General features: G+C 46.7%; 1 protein-coding gene across 40 annotated transcripts in view; it reads right to left on the reverse strand.

Annotated features, from left to right (window-relative positions):
• LOC144799531 (uncharacterized) overlaps positions 1-17,863 on the reverse strand; it is a 5,513,712-nt gene that overhangs the window by 61,750 nt on the left and 5,434,099 nt on the right. For 2 of the 40 annotated variants that reach the window (XM_078671205.1, XM_078671196.1), the window contains exon 37: positions 6,910-7,033. The exons of the other annotated variants lie outside the window; for them this stretch is intronic. In XM_078671205.1, the coding sequence (XP_078527331.1) occupies positions 6,945-7,033 (89 nt within the window). In that variant the 3' untranslated portion in view covers positions 6,910-6,944. The remainder of the gene's footprint in view (positions 1-6,909; positions 7,034-17,863) is intronic. 40 annotated transcript variants of the gene reach the window in all.

Raw genomic sequence — 17,863 nt, forward strand, 5'->3', positions numbered from 1 at the left:
GTCAATTCTGGCTGAGAACCCGAGTGTCTTGGATTTACTACCTACTGCCCAGGTTAATAGTGATGATGGATGGGCCAAGATCCTAATACTTTAAAAAAACCAGGCCAGAGTCTGTGTTCATGGTATTTCTATGGCTGAATATTTACGGGGGAATTGTGCCCCCAGTGGCTTGATTGTCACAAATGCTCCTCGCTTGTTCCTTGATGATAAAGATTTTTTAAGGGACTGGTATTTAATCGCATGGAAATGCACACGTGATTGGTTGGTGCTCATTATTAAGACCGCAAAGAAAACAGCGGATAAGATTCTGGTAGAAATCCAGACCCTTGAATGGCAAATTAGAACAACAATGTCAGGTAAAGCTTTCTCTAAGGGTCAGGATGAAGGGAATAAATCCAGCAATGAGTTCAGAGACTCCATTCTTTTCAACAAACTTGAAAAGTTTAAGAAAGACCTTGCCAAATTCTCCACCGATAAGGTGTATCCTTACACAAGTGATACCTACGTACCTGTGCCATTTAATAAAAATGGACGGAAAGGTGGATCAACATATGGCACGTCTAGCTCAGAGGAAGGGTCAAGTGACTCTGACTCCTCCAGTCGTGGGAACATACAGAATGTTAATAGAGGCAGAAGAAATATTAGGAGAAACCGGGCCAAGGGCGGTCGAGGGGACGGCGGAGGGCACAGCAACAGGGCCAGGTTCGCTGGAATCTCCCTCTGCTAACGATGGATCTGAGGAACGGGAAGAAGATCCCCCAGGAACAACCAGGAACGTCAGTAGGGCAAGCCTCGTAATCAACCTAAGTTCCCATGTGCTTACAGAAATAGAGGAACGAGTCCTCAACAGAGGACTGGGGTTTGTCACTACTAATACAGGGGATCCTTTCCTTGCCCAGATCGAGATGGGTAAATTCTTTCGCAAAATAAGGTTACATTACCTCTTTGCGTACAAACACGATTACACCAATGAGATCACCCTACATGAAGATAACACAGGCCTCAAGAGGCCCTCTACTTTTCATCCTACTACGGCTGGTCTTCCGGCGAAGGTTTTGGCCTTCGAGGAAGCAGTGGTTCGCAATGTGAGCCCCCCAGTCCATAGACTCAGTGATGGTGATGCCTAAGTATATAAAAGATGATACTCTTTCCAGGGGGTTACCGTTAAGTGAAGGATTTGGATGGGTGCTCTTTAGTTTGTTAAACACCATAAATTTTGTTTTCTGTAAATTTATCTCAAGACCTCTTTCCTCACAGAATAACTGAAATCTATCCAGAACCCTTTGAATCCCCACAGGTGATTTAGACACCAGAAGGGTGTCATCGGAAACATCATAGCTGAAATTCTGCGTGAGGCTAATTTTGGGGGCATCTAAATCTCTTTCTAGTGACAGGCCGTTAATGTAGAGGCTGAACAAAGTTGGCGCGAGAACACAGCCCTGGCGTACGCCACGTTTAATAGGTATGGGTGCTGTCAATTTTCCATCCCTACCATATCTTATTTGCATAAAATTATTTTCATGTAGGCGCCTAATAAGTTGAATTAAATACGCAGGAGCCCCCAACTCGAGTAAAACTGACCACAATTTTTCCCTTGGCACCAAGTCAAAGGCAGACCTCCGGTCTACAAATATTAAATAGAGGCTACCCCCCTCCAGGCAGACCGTCTTCCAGTACAACAGTTGTAATCTTAGTGCTTGGTCCAGGGTCGACAATTTTTCCCTGAACCCTGCCTGGAGGGGGGAGAGTACACTCTCATCGTCCATCCAGGATTGAAGCCTAAGGAGCAAGACTTGTGCAAATTTTTTTGGGGGGATATCGATTAAACTAATTGGTCTATAATTGCTTGGTAATAGAGGGGAGCCCTTTTTAAAAATCGGGATTATCTCCGCACCAGCCCAGCTAGCAGGGATTTTCATTCCCATCAGTATTGCATTAAAGAGCACCCAGAGGTAGGGAGCCCAGATAGATGGCTTGCTCCTAAAAAGATCAATAGGAATCTTGTCCAAGACTGGGGCTTTGCCTGGGGCTATTTTTGCCACTGCTCCTTTTATTTCCTGTAGGCTAATACTCGGTCCCGGGCTACCATCAGAATAATGATCAATATCCCTTATTGCCAGCGGATGAACCACTGGTAGAGGGGATCCAACTGTTGGAAGCATCTCAGGTCTCCCCTCCTCCTTGTAAAGGGATTCGAAGTATTCCCTCCAGACTTCTTAATCCAGATTTGGTTCTAGCGCTCTTTTGGGTATAGTCAAGCCAGAATTTACAACTCCCCAGAATGTTCTCATATCTCTATCCCCTAGTGCTCTTTTTAATAAGTCCCAATTATCCATTTCCCACCTGTGCTTTGCTTCATGGACAACTGCTTTATAGGCCCTTCTCAAAATTTTTATTTGAGGGCGATCCTTTGCTTTAATAGAAGCCACCAATGCACTTATAGCATTGTGGTAGGATGCGTTGTACCACGGGTGGGGCACTGGCCTACCAGGTCTGTTGGGTTTATTGGGAAAGAAGAAATATAAAAAGATTTCTTTAAATTTATCAAGGTTTGACCCAATCGCCTCATTATCCATAAGGTCCCTATTACAATTATATAGGGTAGAGGCTTTTATAAATACGGGTAATAGAGCAACATAGAGACTACTCAAGTTTTCCTGTGATTGGCTAAAATTAATCCAGTGTACTCGCCTCCTGCAATTTGAAACAATTAGCTTAGAATCACTAGGAGTGTCATCAGAATGGGCTCTCTCGGGGTTTATTGTTTGGAGATCCACTACTAGCGCATCATGGTCACTATCTACACGAGGAAGAATTCTGAAATCGGCCATCCTATCCCAAAAGTTAGTATTAATGAGAATGTAGTCTAATAGAAACCCTCGGTCCTTACTATGGAACGTGTAGCCATATGATGTTTCAGAAAGTGATCTTCCGTTACACGCTCTTAATGACTATTTAAGGACAAGGCTATTCATCTGAATTACCATGGGAGACCATTTGTTCACTGTTGGGCATCTGGATTCCGGTATTTCAAAAAGGAGGTCCTCTTCAAGAATATTGTCAAGATACAAGCCCTCAAGAGGCTCGAATTGGCAGTTGAAGTCCCCTCCTACTATGACCATATGTTTTAAGGTGATGCTGGATAAAAATATATCTAATTCCTCCACAGTGGTGGACTCCATTCCCCTAGAGGTAGGCCTTGAGTAGACATTAATTAAAACAATAGGAGTTTTAAGAGGAAAATGCAATTGGACACATAATATATCACTGGAGCCTGTTTCAAGTTGCACGGCCGTGCAACCTAAGTGGACACCTACCCAAGTGGTTAATCCCCCTGATGGTCTCCCTACACCACCCGAAATTGCCGGGATGCTAAAGGAGGCGCAACCCATCATGGAGACCTCTCCTCTTGCCCATGTTTCTTGGAACATGCATATATCATATTCACCAATAAAAGATCTCCAGTCAGGGTCATCTATTTTGTTATTGATGCCCGCAACGTTCCATGATATGGTCCGTGTGGTCTGATGATTGGGTATAATCTTGTTGGCAATTCCCAAGGACTGGGGTTTCCGATTCTCAGTTCCTCTTTGTGTAACTACCTGCTCAACTGTCCCTTCTACTGTGGGCTGATGAGGACTTTCAATCGGGGCTGGTCCACCCCTAATATGGATGCTGCTTCGGGAGCCGCTCAGGCACTCTCCGACCAGACCTTCCTCTCTATAGGGATGTAGCCCAGAAAGACAGCCCTCATTGTCGTAGTCAATAGAGATAGCGGGATTTTCTTCCTGAGCAGTTCCAGGAACTTCCACTAGTCAATCCACCCCTTCAAGGGGACTGAACCTGTTCCCAGTGGGAATATTAAAAATGGGTTGGTTTCTCCAGTTCTGACCTATATTTTGAAATACATAATTCTTTTGAGCAGGTCTCCTTCCCAACTGCTGGCAATGGTCATACTGCTGGGGTGCATTAGGGGGATACAACCCAAAGGGAATAAAAGAATATTACCCATATTCCTCCCAAACTCCGATGCTAAAACTCTTTCAGTTATTATTGGATTTCTAAAATTAATGACTATGCAGTTTCCTTGGATGTCCTTATGTCGTGCGCCAATCCAACCCACCCTTCTAGTAGATAAAATCTCTTCAGTATTTTCATATCCAAATTCACTATGATTAATTAACCAATGAACACTTTTGTTCTTTATTTCTTGGAGGGATTCTATCTGTCCCTTTCTCAGTTCGGGTACCCCTGCCAGAATTAATACATAGGGAGTTGACGCCGGGGGAAGATTTATAATTGGTGGGCAGTATGTTTGATCATTATGCTCAGGAGTTGGTTGCGTTACTTCCGACCCCTGGCCTTGTTTCTTTAAAATTTCCTGTGTGCTTTTGGTTGCTAATGAATAGGTAGTTATTACATTTGTTTGATTTACAATAGGCTTTGCTGCACTTTTTTCCTTAGTCCTCCTCGCCTGTTGTTGGCATTCTGGAGTTACATTTATTTTTCGTGAAGGGACTCTTTCCTTCGAAGGAAAATGAGGTTTATCTACTGAGCAGCTATTGGTGGCCTGATTGCTTGTCATGGTCTCAAAGCTGGAATTAGCCTTGATTGTCTCCCTTATTTTTAACCCTTCATTCATGGTTGCATTCAGTCCCTCTAACCTTTCTATTATAGGTCTGAGCTCCTCTTTAATGATGGCTCTCATCTGAATCTGCAGATTTACTACCAAAGTTGTCACCCACCCAGGCTGATCAGTGGCGTGAGATGTGGGATCTACCGCTGAACTATCCACCAAGGGCTGCTCTGTGCTTTTTTCCTTTTAGCTGCCGGCTTCGCTTTAGGTCTTGCTTTGGCTTTGGTATTTCTGTCTAACTGAGAAGGAGCACTACAGTTCAGGGACTCCCTGTACGTCATATCTAAATTTAGCAATGGGTCATTGGACAACTCAATGGGTATGGCTTCTATTTCACATGAAGGGCTGGAGATCAATGAATCAGATTCTAAATTTGGTGTGATAGATAAACGCCTTTCGGTCCGTTCTATTTCGGAGGCCACAGCTCCAAGGGCTTTCGCCAACATCTTATCCATTGATGTGGGTTTGGCACTAGATTTAGGCGGAGATGGAATTAATTTCTTAGTCGCACAAGCCCTTTTGCCCATCTTAGAAATATTTCAAATAGGTTAGGCAGTTAACTAAACAGACCAATATAATATACAGAGTAAAACTACACACACAAAAAAAAAATATTTGCGTCCTTAGCAGGTCCTTATTGGGGACAGGTATACCGGTAAGCCACACCTGGGGGCTTTCGATCTTAAACAACCAAAAGGCAAGCAACAGTACCACTTGGCAGAAGTTAGGGGGGTAGCCCGGCCCGGCCTCTTCTGGCCCCTGACTGCCACAGACGGCCTGCCCTTTGCCCGGGTTTAGCCCGGCGCCCGCCCGCGCGCGTCCCGTGGTGTGGGAGGCATGAGGCGTTGATGTAGGGCTGGAGGGAGGGGCTGTGGCACATGCTTGTTGGTCCTGCTTACTTCTGGGACAGGTAGTCCTTCTGTTCCCAGCTCCGCAGACCGAAGAGTCTCCCGTGAAGTGGGAGGTGCGAAGCGTTGATGTAGGGCTCGAGGGAGGGGCTGTGGCACACGCTCGTTGGTCCCGCTTACTTCTGGGACAGGTAGTCCTTCTGTTCCCCGCTCCTCAGTCCGAAGCGTCTCCCGTATAGTGGGAGGCACGAGGCGTTGATGTAGGGCTGGAGGGAGGGGCTGTGGCACACGCTCGTTGGTCCCGCTTACTTCTGGGACAGGTAGTCCTTCTGTTCCCCGCTCCGCAGTCCGAAGCGTCTTCCACGAAGCGGGAGGCACGAGGCGTTGATGTAGGGCTGGAGGGAGGGGCTGTGGCACACGCTCGTTGGTCCCGCTTACTTCTGGGACAGGTAGTCCTTCTGTTCCCTGCTCCGTAGTCCGAAGCGTCTCCCCAAAGCGGGAGGCGCAATGCGTTGATGTAGGGCTGGAGGGAGGGGCTGTGGCACACGCTCGTTGGTCCCGCTTACTTCAGGGACAGGTAGTCCTTCTGTTCCCCGCTCCGCAGTCCGAAGCGTCTCTTCTTCATTCTGTTGCCTCTTGCTCCCTCTCCTTTCCCACCTTTTTGCTGTCTTTGTTAAACAAGCATTGGCATAGCCAATAGGTCTCGCTTTGGGCCCTTATAAGTATTTAGATATGCAGTACAATATCCTTGGTGCAACAACATCAACTGTAGCATGGCTAAACACTTATAAGGTCCCAAAGGCGAGGCTATTTGCTATGCCAATGCTTGTTTAATAAAGACAGCAAGAAGGTGGGAAAGGAGATGGTGCAAGAGGCAACAGAATGAAGAAGAGAAAATAGTGACAAGTGCACTGCAACACAAGATCTGACACCGGCAATAAAAGTCTGCATAAAGTACAGGTCTGTGACCTGCATGTTACATGTTGTGCTTTACAGACACACATAAACCTACTATGCTATTTTATGCTGTATCAAACATGTGAACAGACTGCACACAGACGCCTAGGTATATTCTAAGGTAAGGAATCTAACACTAACCTGTTTCTTTCAGATCAGAATTACTATCTCATATGTGCGTGTTGCCAATTTGTTGTGGCAGAGTTTGTAAAAACTAAATGTGTGAGCTGACTAGGAGGTTCGCTCCTGATGGCCCTTCACCCTGTAACACAACACCTTCTTGTTGCCACCCCCAATAGCCAATTTATGAGATCCAAGGATAAATCCATTCCCTTTCTAGCACAGAAGGGACTGCAATAGAAAAAGAACTGGAATAAATTCAAGTGCTCAGCAAATACTGAGCAACAATACTGATATGCTGCATCAAATTCTGGATGAGTACCTGCCTGCAAAAACCGTGGTACTTACTGTAGTTCAAAAACGTCAACAGGCAAACAGTGCAATTAAGATGTCCCATTCGTGCGTTGGGCCGCTGGGGACATAAGTAAGGGAACAAGGACGTAGCGGGCGTCATGAAAAATACAATCAACAGCTGAAAAGAATAAGCAAAAGGAATCAATTGAGGCCAAATTAAATTGATACTGTACATCACTAATGCCAAACCAGAGTTACAGGTATTGTGCATACGAATTTACCCACATGGAATTTAGCCAATTGACCTTTTAACAAGTGGATCAAGTAGAAAACCCAAAGTGTCAGATAAACAACCAGCGCACTCGCAACTTAGAACAGTTAAACAGAACAGGGCGTTCGCAACTCAGAAAAGTTAAACAACGTAATCATGTATTATTATTATTGCTCTTATTATTATTATAAGTCAATGATAAGCAGACCAGAAGACAATCTGCCCGTTACTTACACGGACCGCTTGTAATTACAATCTAGCGTCCCTTCTCTGTTATTGAGCGCTGTATAGGACACTTGTATCCTTAATTCCAAACTTCCAGGCCGCATAACAACCAATCCTTTGGCTGAATCTATTCTAGGAGTAATCTGGGAGTAGGAGGGATTGTAATGCGTGAGGTGACCTAAAATTGGAGCATGTTGCCTCTTAAGCCAATCCTAGTACTTGCATGGAATTTCCACATGAAGATTGGCTGTATAGACTGAACATGTTACTGCTGGGCGCAAACACTTTTTCTCGAGCTGCTTCGTGTTCTGATTCTACGCTTTTATGGGCTCAGTCCACGGACGAAAGCATTAGATACAGACCTGGAGCCGATAGACTGTCATGGCTGTAGAAGAACGTGCTGCTGTTATCTACAGAGATGGGGTTTGGGGTAGCAGCGGCAACAGCTTGTCGATTTGGTGCAAGGTTGATTCTGATGGCCAATTAGTGTAATGGTTGGATCCCGGTGATGGGAACAACCAACCCAAAGAATGAAACTGCTGCTCTGTGAGTGCGCGAGCAACATTTATGAATCAACCTTAACACCTCACAAAAGGTATGCCTTGTTTCTGAGCGCGTGCCTATTAATGACAGCGTTAACAAAAACACCAATTCGTTTTGGAGTGCCAGAACAGGTGGCAGAGCCTGCACGTGGATAGGAGAGCCTCAGAACAGATGTGTTGGGTCTCCGGCGGCCTCAGTCATTGAAAACACTGAAGCACCCCGGGAAGCGGCCAAGAGGCACGGTCCCTACGCTGTCTGTCTGGAGAGCTGTTCGCACGGCCCAGAGGTGTTAAAAGGAAAGTGGGAACCGCTGGGAAGACAGCTTTTAGGGAGGGGGTACGAACAAGGGGGCGAAAAACCTGAGAAAATGTTCTGGAGCAGAGAAAAGGAGGGAGACTGAGAACAGGTGACAGAGGCCTACACCAACACGCATACCGAAAAATAGATGCAACAAGCATTGGCTGCGCGGCCATAAAAGTAACGCCGCGCAGCCATGAAATGAAATTAACAAAAAACGTGAGTGGTGACGTGAGTTGTGCACACGTGCTTGACGGGAAAAAGTGCTGTGCATTTTGCGCACACTTGTGCGTATAATAGCATGCTGGTGGCCGGCCTAGGTAGCACTTCTAAACCACCTACTAAATTTCTCGCAAGAGCAGCACATGTGCTGACTCTAGCGAGACCTAAAAAATGTGTTTGTGTTCTTTACACAACTAGGACTCAATACAAAATGTTACAGCATTATCCTTAGATACATTATATTAATATTAAAATGTATTCACATTATCTGAGTAATTAATTGCTGCTAAAAGAAAAGCGCCTCTTTTATCACATTGCAAAACGATAGACTGGCTTGGAATGCCTGGGTTTTAAATAGACTGAACCGTGCTCAATTCCCGGCGCTAGAAAAAAAGAGCTTTTAAGCAGCTGTTCAAAACAGTCTGTCCGAAGGAAGCTGTCTGTCAGAACAGACGGAGGTAAAAAATGGTTTACAAACTTTTTGAGGACATTAGAATACAGCAATTGGTTTTTCTCCTGAAAAAGCGTTGAAGTTGACGTCTGCTGGTTGTAAAGCACAGCTGAGTAAACAACACATGGCTATGCCCGGGCACAAGCTACAGATCAAGCTGTGGGAACTAGGTTTTAAATTAGTGCAACATGATATGAAGGCACATGCGTTAAAGACTACTGATTTTAAAAGTTAGAAATACAGCTTAATTATTTTGGATACAAGAGAAAGGATTAAACATATGGACTTTCTTTCTTGTTGCTTTTCTAAATAAGCACATCTGTGGATCTGATGGTAAATAATTACTGCCTTTTAAAAAATAACACAAACTTTTTATGTTTCAGTAAAGGTTCTGTGCTTAGTGTTTTAAATAAATGCATTTAAAGGCAACAGGAGAGGAATGAGGCCTGCTTTTCATTTGTGGAAACATCAAAAGGGTTAGTGATTATTATTTAAAAAAAATTGCTACATGAAATAAATTGTTACAAGCCATCGTATTAAAATAGTTGTTGCACTATTAGGCTTTTCATTATGTCTAATACCTCTATTGGAAAATTCAATAGCATTTAGCACTACAGAAAATTACCTTGTGCAAAGTGTGTTTCAAGATTTCAATGTCTAAATGGTTAAAATATACTGTGCATCAAAATTAAAAAGGTGAATATTAGTTTCTCTAGCAATGTCAATATTACTGAATCATAGGGACAAACTTAAAATATGAATCCTGGTATGGCCTACTGGCTGTAGTCTGAAATACATTTATAAGTTATGCATTGAGTAGCTGTACAGACATGAAAATTACATTGTGCGCCTTAATGCATGATAGTTCTGAATGAATTAAAGCATTCTGAAAACTGGAATTTTGAGCAAGTTCTTCTAGGTGCTAGATTGCACATTTCACAGGAATAAAAACAAAAATAAGACAGCAAAAAGTACATCCTAACTTTAAAATTATCAGCACACAGGCTGTGCTTGTCCAGAGTTACTTTGAATTGTAAAGACCGCATGGAATAGCCTTGCTTAGACAGGGGACAACAGGTTTAAGGGTCAGAGGCCAAGTTCTGTATTTAGAACTGACCAGAGCTACTGAACGTAAAATGTCCACGCAGGAAGCCACTGTGACAGTATGTGATTGCTACATTACACTATGAAAGCTTGTAATATTGAAGAGTAGTTTGATTAACTGATTTCTTTGTATTAATTAAATTTCCTGATTCTAACATTGTAGGGTAAAACACTACATGTAATGTAAATTTTGCTCTGATGATGTCTGAGGCTATAATGTGCCTAGGAAAATGAGGGTCAAATCAATTCATGTTAATAATATTTAGGATATCGTCATTAGTAATTTAACTACATTTAAGAAATGGGAGAATTTACTCAGTTGTTTCATTGACTTTATGGCCTTGATTAAGCTGTTTTAGGTAACATTAGCTAAAGGAAATATTGCATATTCTGTTAGGAGCACATGGGGATATCACTGTTTTCTTGAGAAATAATACAAGTGTAGGAGATAAGCAGGTGGGGTTTATCCTATTGAATAACATTATCAAGAGGTAGCTGCATCTGTAGGCCTTGTGCAGAGAATAGCTCTGCCATACATGCAGATATACTGGTTTTCACTCAAAATTGTTGTGCTAGGGCCAGATCAAAAGGCTATGAAATAAAGTTTGCATACATGTCCTATTATGTTACAAAGGCCAATAAGCTTAATTAATTGGTAGTTGGTTATGAATGTTTTCTAGTTAGCTCAATGTGCTATTTAGTAGTTACCCCCTACAAGTCGGTTTGTGCCCAGCTGCCAAAAATGGGGTAAATATTGTCGAATTGGTTAGGAGACTAGCTCCTGGGCAAATTAAGGGTAACTAAAATTAAGTAACACATTGTTATTTTTCTTGATTTATCTGCTCTCTATCTCTCTTTTTCTCACTCTCCCTTGAGCTTGTCTAAGCTGTTTAGGAACGGCCATGAGACGTATAATTGGCTATTCAGTAATACTGTTTTTAAATTGCTAAGATTAATAAAATGAATAAAAAAATACGCCATGTTACTGCCCATGCTGTCTAACGGATTTATGAAAGGATGAGTAGTCTAGATTGCTGTTCCCTTATTTGACATTTAAGGGGAACTATATGTGGGTAGTTTTTGTTCTAAAATTCGTAGGTGATAACACCATTATTGCTAATGTTAATCTCATGCTATATGCAGTTTTGCAAGGGCATTACTAGTCTCTTATTAGTTAGTCTGTGTAGTTGAGCTGACAGCCCTTATTAGAGCTAGTGAATAGGTTTTTTTCTTTGAAAAAGATGTTACATAGTCCAGATTATGAAACGTAGAATGCACAAGGGTTCACAATGTTAGGAAAGATGCCAGTGTGATCCTCAGCAAACATTTTGAAGGAAAATATTGCTTTATAGGAGTTTGTTTGCCACAATAGGTTTTGCTGGAGAAATTCAGGTACCCACTATGTTAAGTTTTTGTTAGTTATTTATGTAATAAAGATCCCTGTTAAATTAGCAGTTTTTAGATTTTCCCACCACGCCTTAACTTAAGAGCATGGTCCTAAGTGTAAAATGTAGGTGTTTTTATGTAAGAAAAATAATTTTAGAAGTGTCTGCAGTCCTGTACAAGTAGTGGAAGGTTCATAAGTAGACTTCCTTGGCAGCTTGGGATTGGGAGAAATAGATCAAATTGTGTAACGTTTTACTCTTGTCAGTTCACCATAAGTTCCTTTTATACTTGCTAATAAGTCCAGGTTGTTTATTACTCTCAGATAGATAAGTGGTTCTTGGGTGCCTTGCTAATGTATGGGGTGCATCAAGACTGAAGAAGTTTTCTGAAAAAGAGTATCCTCTCTGTTGATTTTTTTTTATTAAAACAAACTTTATTAAGTTTTCATTTAAGACTCATTCACATCTAATACATATCCACCTGCCATACAGTGGCCTTTTAGTACTGGATCAACACTGACACCCCCAGCATAATTTTGCCTCCCTTTGCCAAATCTGATTTAAGCCAGTAAACTGTTCCACAGAAAGAGTGAGGCTTTTCCGGCAGTGAAAATGATATCGCAGTTGATCTGTGATACAGTCTTGTGGGGCTTGACTGTGTTGCTCAGTACTCATTCCAGCACTTACAGCCTCTATGCTTCAGCACAGAAAACAAAAAACATCGCCCCCCCCAACTGAACCCCCACTCCCCCGGTACCCTCCCCCTAACCCTACCTCCCCCCTCCCTTCAGACATGTCGCTTCCCCTAACAACACGTGCATCTACTCAGTATATGTTCCATACACTCCAGTCGAGCCCTATGACAGTAGTCCATATCGCCGCTAAGAGGACACATCCACCTTCATGATCACCCCTCCCATTCTCTCATCACACTGCCTGTTGTTGCGGTCCCATGTGGCAAAGAGGGCACTCATAGCTGAAGAGATCAGTCATCATCTTCGGCCAGGTTTTTGAGCAGATCCATCAAAGCTACCCAGGCTCTCGCTGAGTCACACAATTTATCATTGTCAGTCCGCCGAGCTAACTGGAGCTGGAGCATCCCCTCACAGTCCGCCCACTTAGTAAAGTCTCGGAGCCATCACGCAACGCTAGGGGTCGTGGCCGCCTTCCAATGGCTAGTTATTTCACGCTTGGCTAGAACTAACCCCAGGTCCAGGAACTTACTGGTGGTTTTGTTGCGGGAAGTGTGGGGAAACCAGTTTAGTAGGCACACCCCTGGAGTATTCTGCAAGTCCCTCTCCGTCACCTCTGTCAGTTTGGCTAGTACCTCCCCCAGTATCCCCGAAGCAATGGACAGTCCCAGAACATATGCATAATTAATGTCGCACCTTCCAGTCTGCATCGTGGGCAGGCAGCGTGGGAGCCAAATAACTCATTAATTTTGTGAGGCGTAAGATATGCCCGATGAAACACAGAGAATTGGATACGTTGAAACCTCGCGTTGCGGGAACACTTCCAGGCCCGTTCCATTAGCAATTCCCAGGGTTTCTACTCTATATGCGTTCCCAGATCAGTTTCCCACCTAACACACAGTGCCTCTAGGGGAGTTCTTAAGCCCTGCGTCAGCCTCTGATATAAGCACGTCACCACCTTGATTCTACCCGCGGAGGTGACCACATATTGGCAGGGGAGAAAAACCTGTGGTTCCTCCAACCCTTTTTTCCAGTGCTTGCGCACAGCGGACGTCACGACCCGCGTGTAATAGAAAGTCCTGAGCAGGCAATTCATGCATCTGCATGAGGTCTTGGAACGGTAGAAGTGCATATAGATCTCCAATGGTGGAGATCCCCAGCTCCTCCCAGTCATGCAGGCACTGCCAGTCCCCCCATGGGGAAGCTCCACGCAGCACCACACTGGAATCTCGGGGGCATATGCCGGGCTCCCTTTATTGTGTCTCGTAGCCCTATGTCAGCATTGCCTCAGGACCCACAGTTCCCTGGACACCTCCCTTTCTCGCACCGGAAGCCGTAGCAAAATCCGAACCAAGTGGCGAAGTTCCAGGTCCCTTCCTCTCTGGTCTGCCTCCATTCCCAACTTCCCTGCCAACCGCTGTGTGAGCCATTGAAACTGGGCCGCATGGTAGTAAGCCTCGAAATCTGGTGCCGCAAAGCCCCCCTCCCATCGCGGACGCATCATGGTCGGCAGAGCCACTCTCCGTCTTCCCATTCCCCACAAGAAGCTCAAAATAATAGAGTTGAGTTGCGCGAAGTACTTTCCAGGTATCCAAATCGACAGCGTAACAAAGTAGTAAAGTAAACGGGGGAGGGTTATCATTTTTAATAATGCCACACACCCCACAACCCACAGAGGCAAAGAAGCCCAGAAGTCAAGATTACTCTTGGTGGCACGCAGGGCCCGCCCTATGTTACCCTCAAATAGGTCTACTGACTCATGATAAATTCTAACCCCTAGATACGGCAAACACCTACCCTCCCACCTCACACAAACCCCCTCGGGAGGATCACCACGCTCCCCCCGCAGCGGAAAGAGACAGGTCTTGGCCCAGTTGACCTTGAGCCCTGCCACCCATCCCAACCTCTCCAACAACTCCCGGCCCACTCCGGAGCTCATCAGTAGCATTTGAGAGGAACATCAGTAAATCATCGGCGTATAGGGTAATATAGTGCATCTGACTCCTCCCCCTTGCCCCCTATAGTATCTCCCTGACCGTGCACGAACCGCTATCGGCTCCATTGCCAGGGCGAACAGGAGGGGAGACAGCGGACAGCCCAGTCTCGTCCCTCTGCCCACGTCACAAGCAGCCGAGATCACACCCCCCGTTCGAACCCTGGCCGTCGAGCGATAGTAGAGAATCTTCGTCCATGCCACAAACTCCTCACCTAGGCCGAAGGCCCTCAGAACTCGGAACAGGTATGGCCACTCTAGACTATCGAAGGCCTTTTCGATATCTATAGATAGTACACATGCATCATTGTCTCCTGCCCCCGCTTCATGTATTAACTGCCAAAGCCTCCAAATATTCAGGGCCGTGCTTCGGGTGGGGATGAACCCAGCTTGGTCTCTGTGGACCAGAGTTGTCATGTGCACCCCCAAACGACGGGCCAAGATACCGCTCAGTATTTTATAATCAATATTTAACATCTCCAGGGGTCGATACGCATTTCGATCCCACTCCGGTTTTCCCATTTTAAGGAGTGGCACAATCATTGCCTCCCTCGTCGAAGCAGGCAAGAAGCCCTCTTGCTTTGAACGGTTATAAAGAGCCACCAGCTGCGGAGCCAGTATATCAAGGTAGGCGACGTAGAACTCCGAGGGCAGTCCGTCTGTGCCTGGGGTTTTCTTTTTGGCCATACACTTGAGGGCTCCCCTGACCTCGCTCAGTTCTACCGGTCGACCCAAACTCACCGCCTCTTCAGCCTCGATCTGTGGTAACTCTATATCAAGGAAATCCCCTTCCTCTAGTTCCCTGGGGGTCCAATGTGCTACGATAAAGGGTGGAGTAGTAATCCAGAAATTGCCCGTTAATGACCTGCTGCCCATAGTGTGTCACCCCCCCTTCATCCCGGAGTTCAAGGATTGGTGTGCCCCTGTGCGCCGGATTCGCCAACCAGGCTAGAAGTGCCCCTGACTTACACAATTAAAGTCTCCCCCGAATAGGACAGGACCCGTCAGCACCCCCGCTAATGTCTGCGACAGCTGTGTGAAAAAAGTAGACTGATCAATATTTGGGGCATATATGCTTCCTAGGGTAATGTCCCGCCCATCCAGTCGCCCCGTGACCACTGTGTACCTACCCTCCGGATCTATCACCTGCCTCACACACTGAAATGGAAGGCCGCCCGCACCCAGACTAAGGACCCCCGTGCATAAGCCGAATATGAGGTGTGAAAGACCTGCCCTCTCCCGCGACGTTGTAATGCCACCCCCTCCGCCTTCGTCAAGTGAGTTTCCTGAAGTAGTGCAATTTGGACTCCCCTGCGTATTAAATAAGCGTGTATTTTGTGTTGCCGATACATGGTATGCATCCCCCGTATGTTCCAAGTCATGATTTTAAGACCTATGAAGGTCACGCACTTGCCTAAACCCCCCCTAGCGACATGTCTGACCCTCCCCCATCCCACCCAACACTCAAACTGCCCCCATCTCCCACATCCCAGGACAGGCACACAAAATCTGGGTCCCATCCAAACCAAACTGTTTATATTCAGAACCATAACCAGGAGGGAACTCTTAGCTTACACACAATGCCCCCAGAACACCCCCAGGTCCCCCCCTTCCTTGAGAAAAATCTGCATAGCCAGCAGGAACCCCGGCAACCTGAAAACGTCAATCCCCACCGCAGTGCCCCACATCAAATTGACCCCCAATACCAGTGCTTGCAACAACCCTGGCAGGAAACGACCCACACATCTTCATTGGCCCCCTCAACCAAACATCCCGTCAGCTGTCTGTGGGGTGACTTTCAGCAGTTCCATGTCGGAGAGTCCTAGTGCGCTCAAGGGGAAGCTGCCCGCGAGGTATTCACGGCCTCACCTCCGTGACCCTCCAACCAGTCCCACGCCGCCTGCGGGGTAAGAAAAAAATGGGTCTCCTCGTCCGCTGTCACCCCCAGACGCACCAGGAACAGCATAGCATACGGGAGACTGAGCTTGCGCAGCTTCCTCTTGACAGCCAGAAAGAAGGACGCTGCACCTCCCTGGTGTAGTCCTGTAATATCAGCACCTTACTGTTCCCTATTTGCAGGTTCTGTTGTTCCCTGGCTCTCTGCAGGATGAAGTCCCGGTCACGATAATGCAAGAGTCTCACCACCATTGGTCGTGGAGGGGCTCCAGGTTTCGGTGGGCGAGTCGGGACCCTATGCGCTCGCTCCAGCGCATAAAATGGGGAAAGGCCCTCCGGCGCCACCTCCGATCGCAACCAGTTCTTCAGAAACCGGACTGCGTTAGCTTCTTCTTCGCGTTCTGGAACACCCACGATATGGAGATATGGAGATTTTTGCACCGGGAACGGCCTTCACTATCCTCCGCCCGCAACTCGAGGACTTTGACTCTGTGAGTCACCTCTTTTAAGGAGTGACGCAGAGCTGCCACCTCTTCAGAAACGTGCTTCATGGCGGTTTCATGGGTTGTCACTCTCTCCTTGAGCTTCCGGTGGTCATCCTTCAGCAGGGTAAGATCTGATCCGATGGCATCCATCCGTTTCTCAAGCGCTTCCCGGGAGGCCACTATGGCCTGCATTATTTCACCCAGGGTAGGGTCCCCAGACCGTCCCGGTCGCCGGCTCACCTCCTCGCCGTCCTCATCCTCCGTGTGCTGGTCCCGTGCATCCAGGCGCATTACCTCAAAGCCCTTTTCTTCGACACCCGGCCCATCGTTGCAGTCAGGTGTAGGCAAAAGGAGTAGTGGTGGGGAAGTCCGCAGTCACACACCACCCCAGCAGGGCACTGCTGTCCCCGGTCGTCCGCTCCGAGGACCTCTGCCTCTATCGCCACCTCAAGCAGATGCCAAACCAATGTTGCGTGGTGATACCTTGCAGAGGAACTTCAACACACTGAGGACCTCAACCCGCCTTCCTGGTCACCCTTCCCAGCTCGTGGACCGTTGTCAGAAGGGATGGATAGCGTATGCGATTAATTTGCGTTGCTAGTCCATGGGGCAAATGAAGTTTGAACCTACCGCTTAGGGTGCAGTGCCGCTAGTCCTCTGGTGCTCGTGTGCTGCCGCTGGAGTTATGTGAGCCAACGGATCTCAAAACCGTGTGTGCTCCAGGAAATGTCCCACCGGTCCCAGGAACATAGATGTGAGTCAGGCAGGATCGTGGGTGAATCCTGAGCAGAGGGTCAATAAATGAGCAGGGGCGTAGTGCTATTCCTGTAAATCCCCTTAGCAAAAGGGTCTAATTCCAGTGTCCTTCGTCCGGGTATTATGTGCTGGGTATCCCCGGCTCAAATTGGCGTGGTGTGCCCTTGCTCCCGGGGGGATTAGACACCTTCTCCCCCTCACGCCTCTGCCCTCCAGCACTCCTTAGCCCAGTACCTCCGTGCAGGCAGCAACTTCGCTTTCCATCAGGGTCAGCACCGTCCTCCGCAGTGGCAAGCTCTGGGCCTGTCCGTGCGCCGGGACTCAGCCCAACCCCCTCCTGCAATGCGCCCGCTCGCACTTCTCAGGCTGAGACTTGGATTGAGGAGCCGCCAGGCACTGATTAGAGAGCCCTCTCAGAGGAACTTCAGTACTCAATTATCGGCGCTATCTCACCGCAGCACGTTTACCGGTCCAGCTATGCCCCCTGTACCATGCAGGTGCCGATATCCGCCTGGCCGCATGTTCGCTATGCCTCCAACCTCCAGGACCGCTGATAAATTGATCCCCCAACTCGTTGCAAGGTCCGGGCGGTAGCTTGGCCTCCCGGCCCACAGGCACATAGCATAAAAGCGCCAGCTCCCGCCAGAAGGCACCCAGCAGCGCGAAATCAGCCCAAGAGCTCACAGCC

This window comes from Lissotriton helveticus, chromosome 1_2, assembly GCF_964261635.1.
Source record: "Lissotriton helveticus chromosome 1_2, aLisHel1.1, whole genome shotgun sequence".
Taxonomy (NCBI): Eukaryota; Metazoa; Chordata; class Amphibia; order Caudata; family Salamandridae; genus Lissotriton; species Lissotriton helveticus.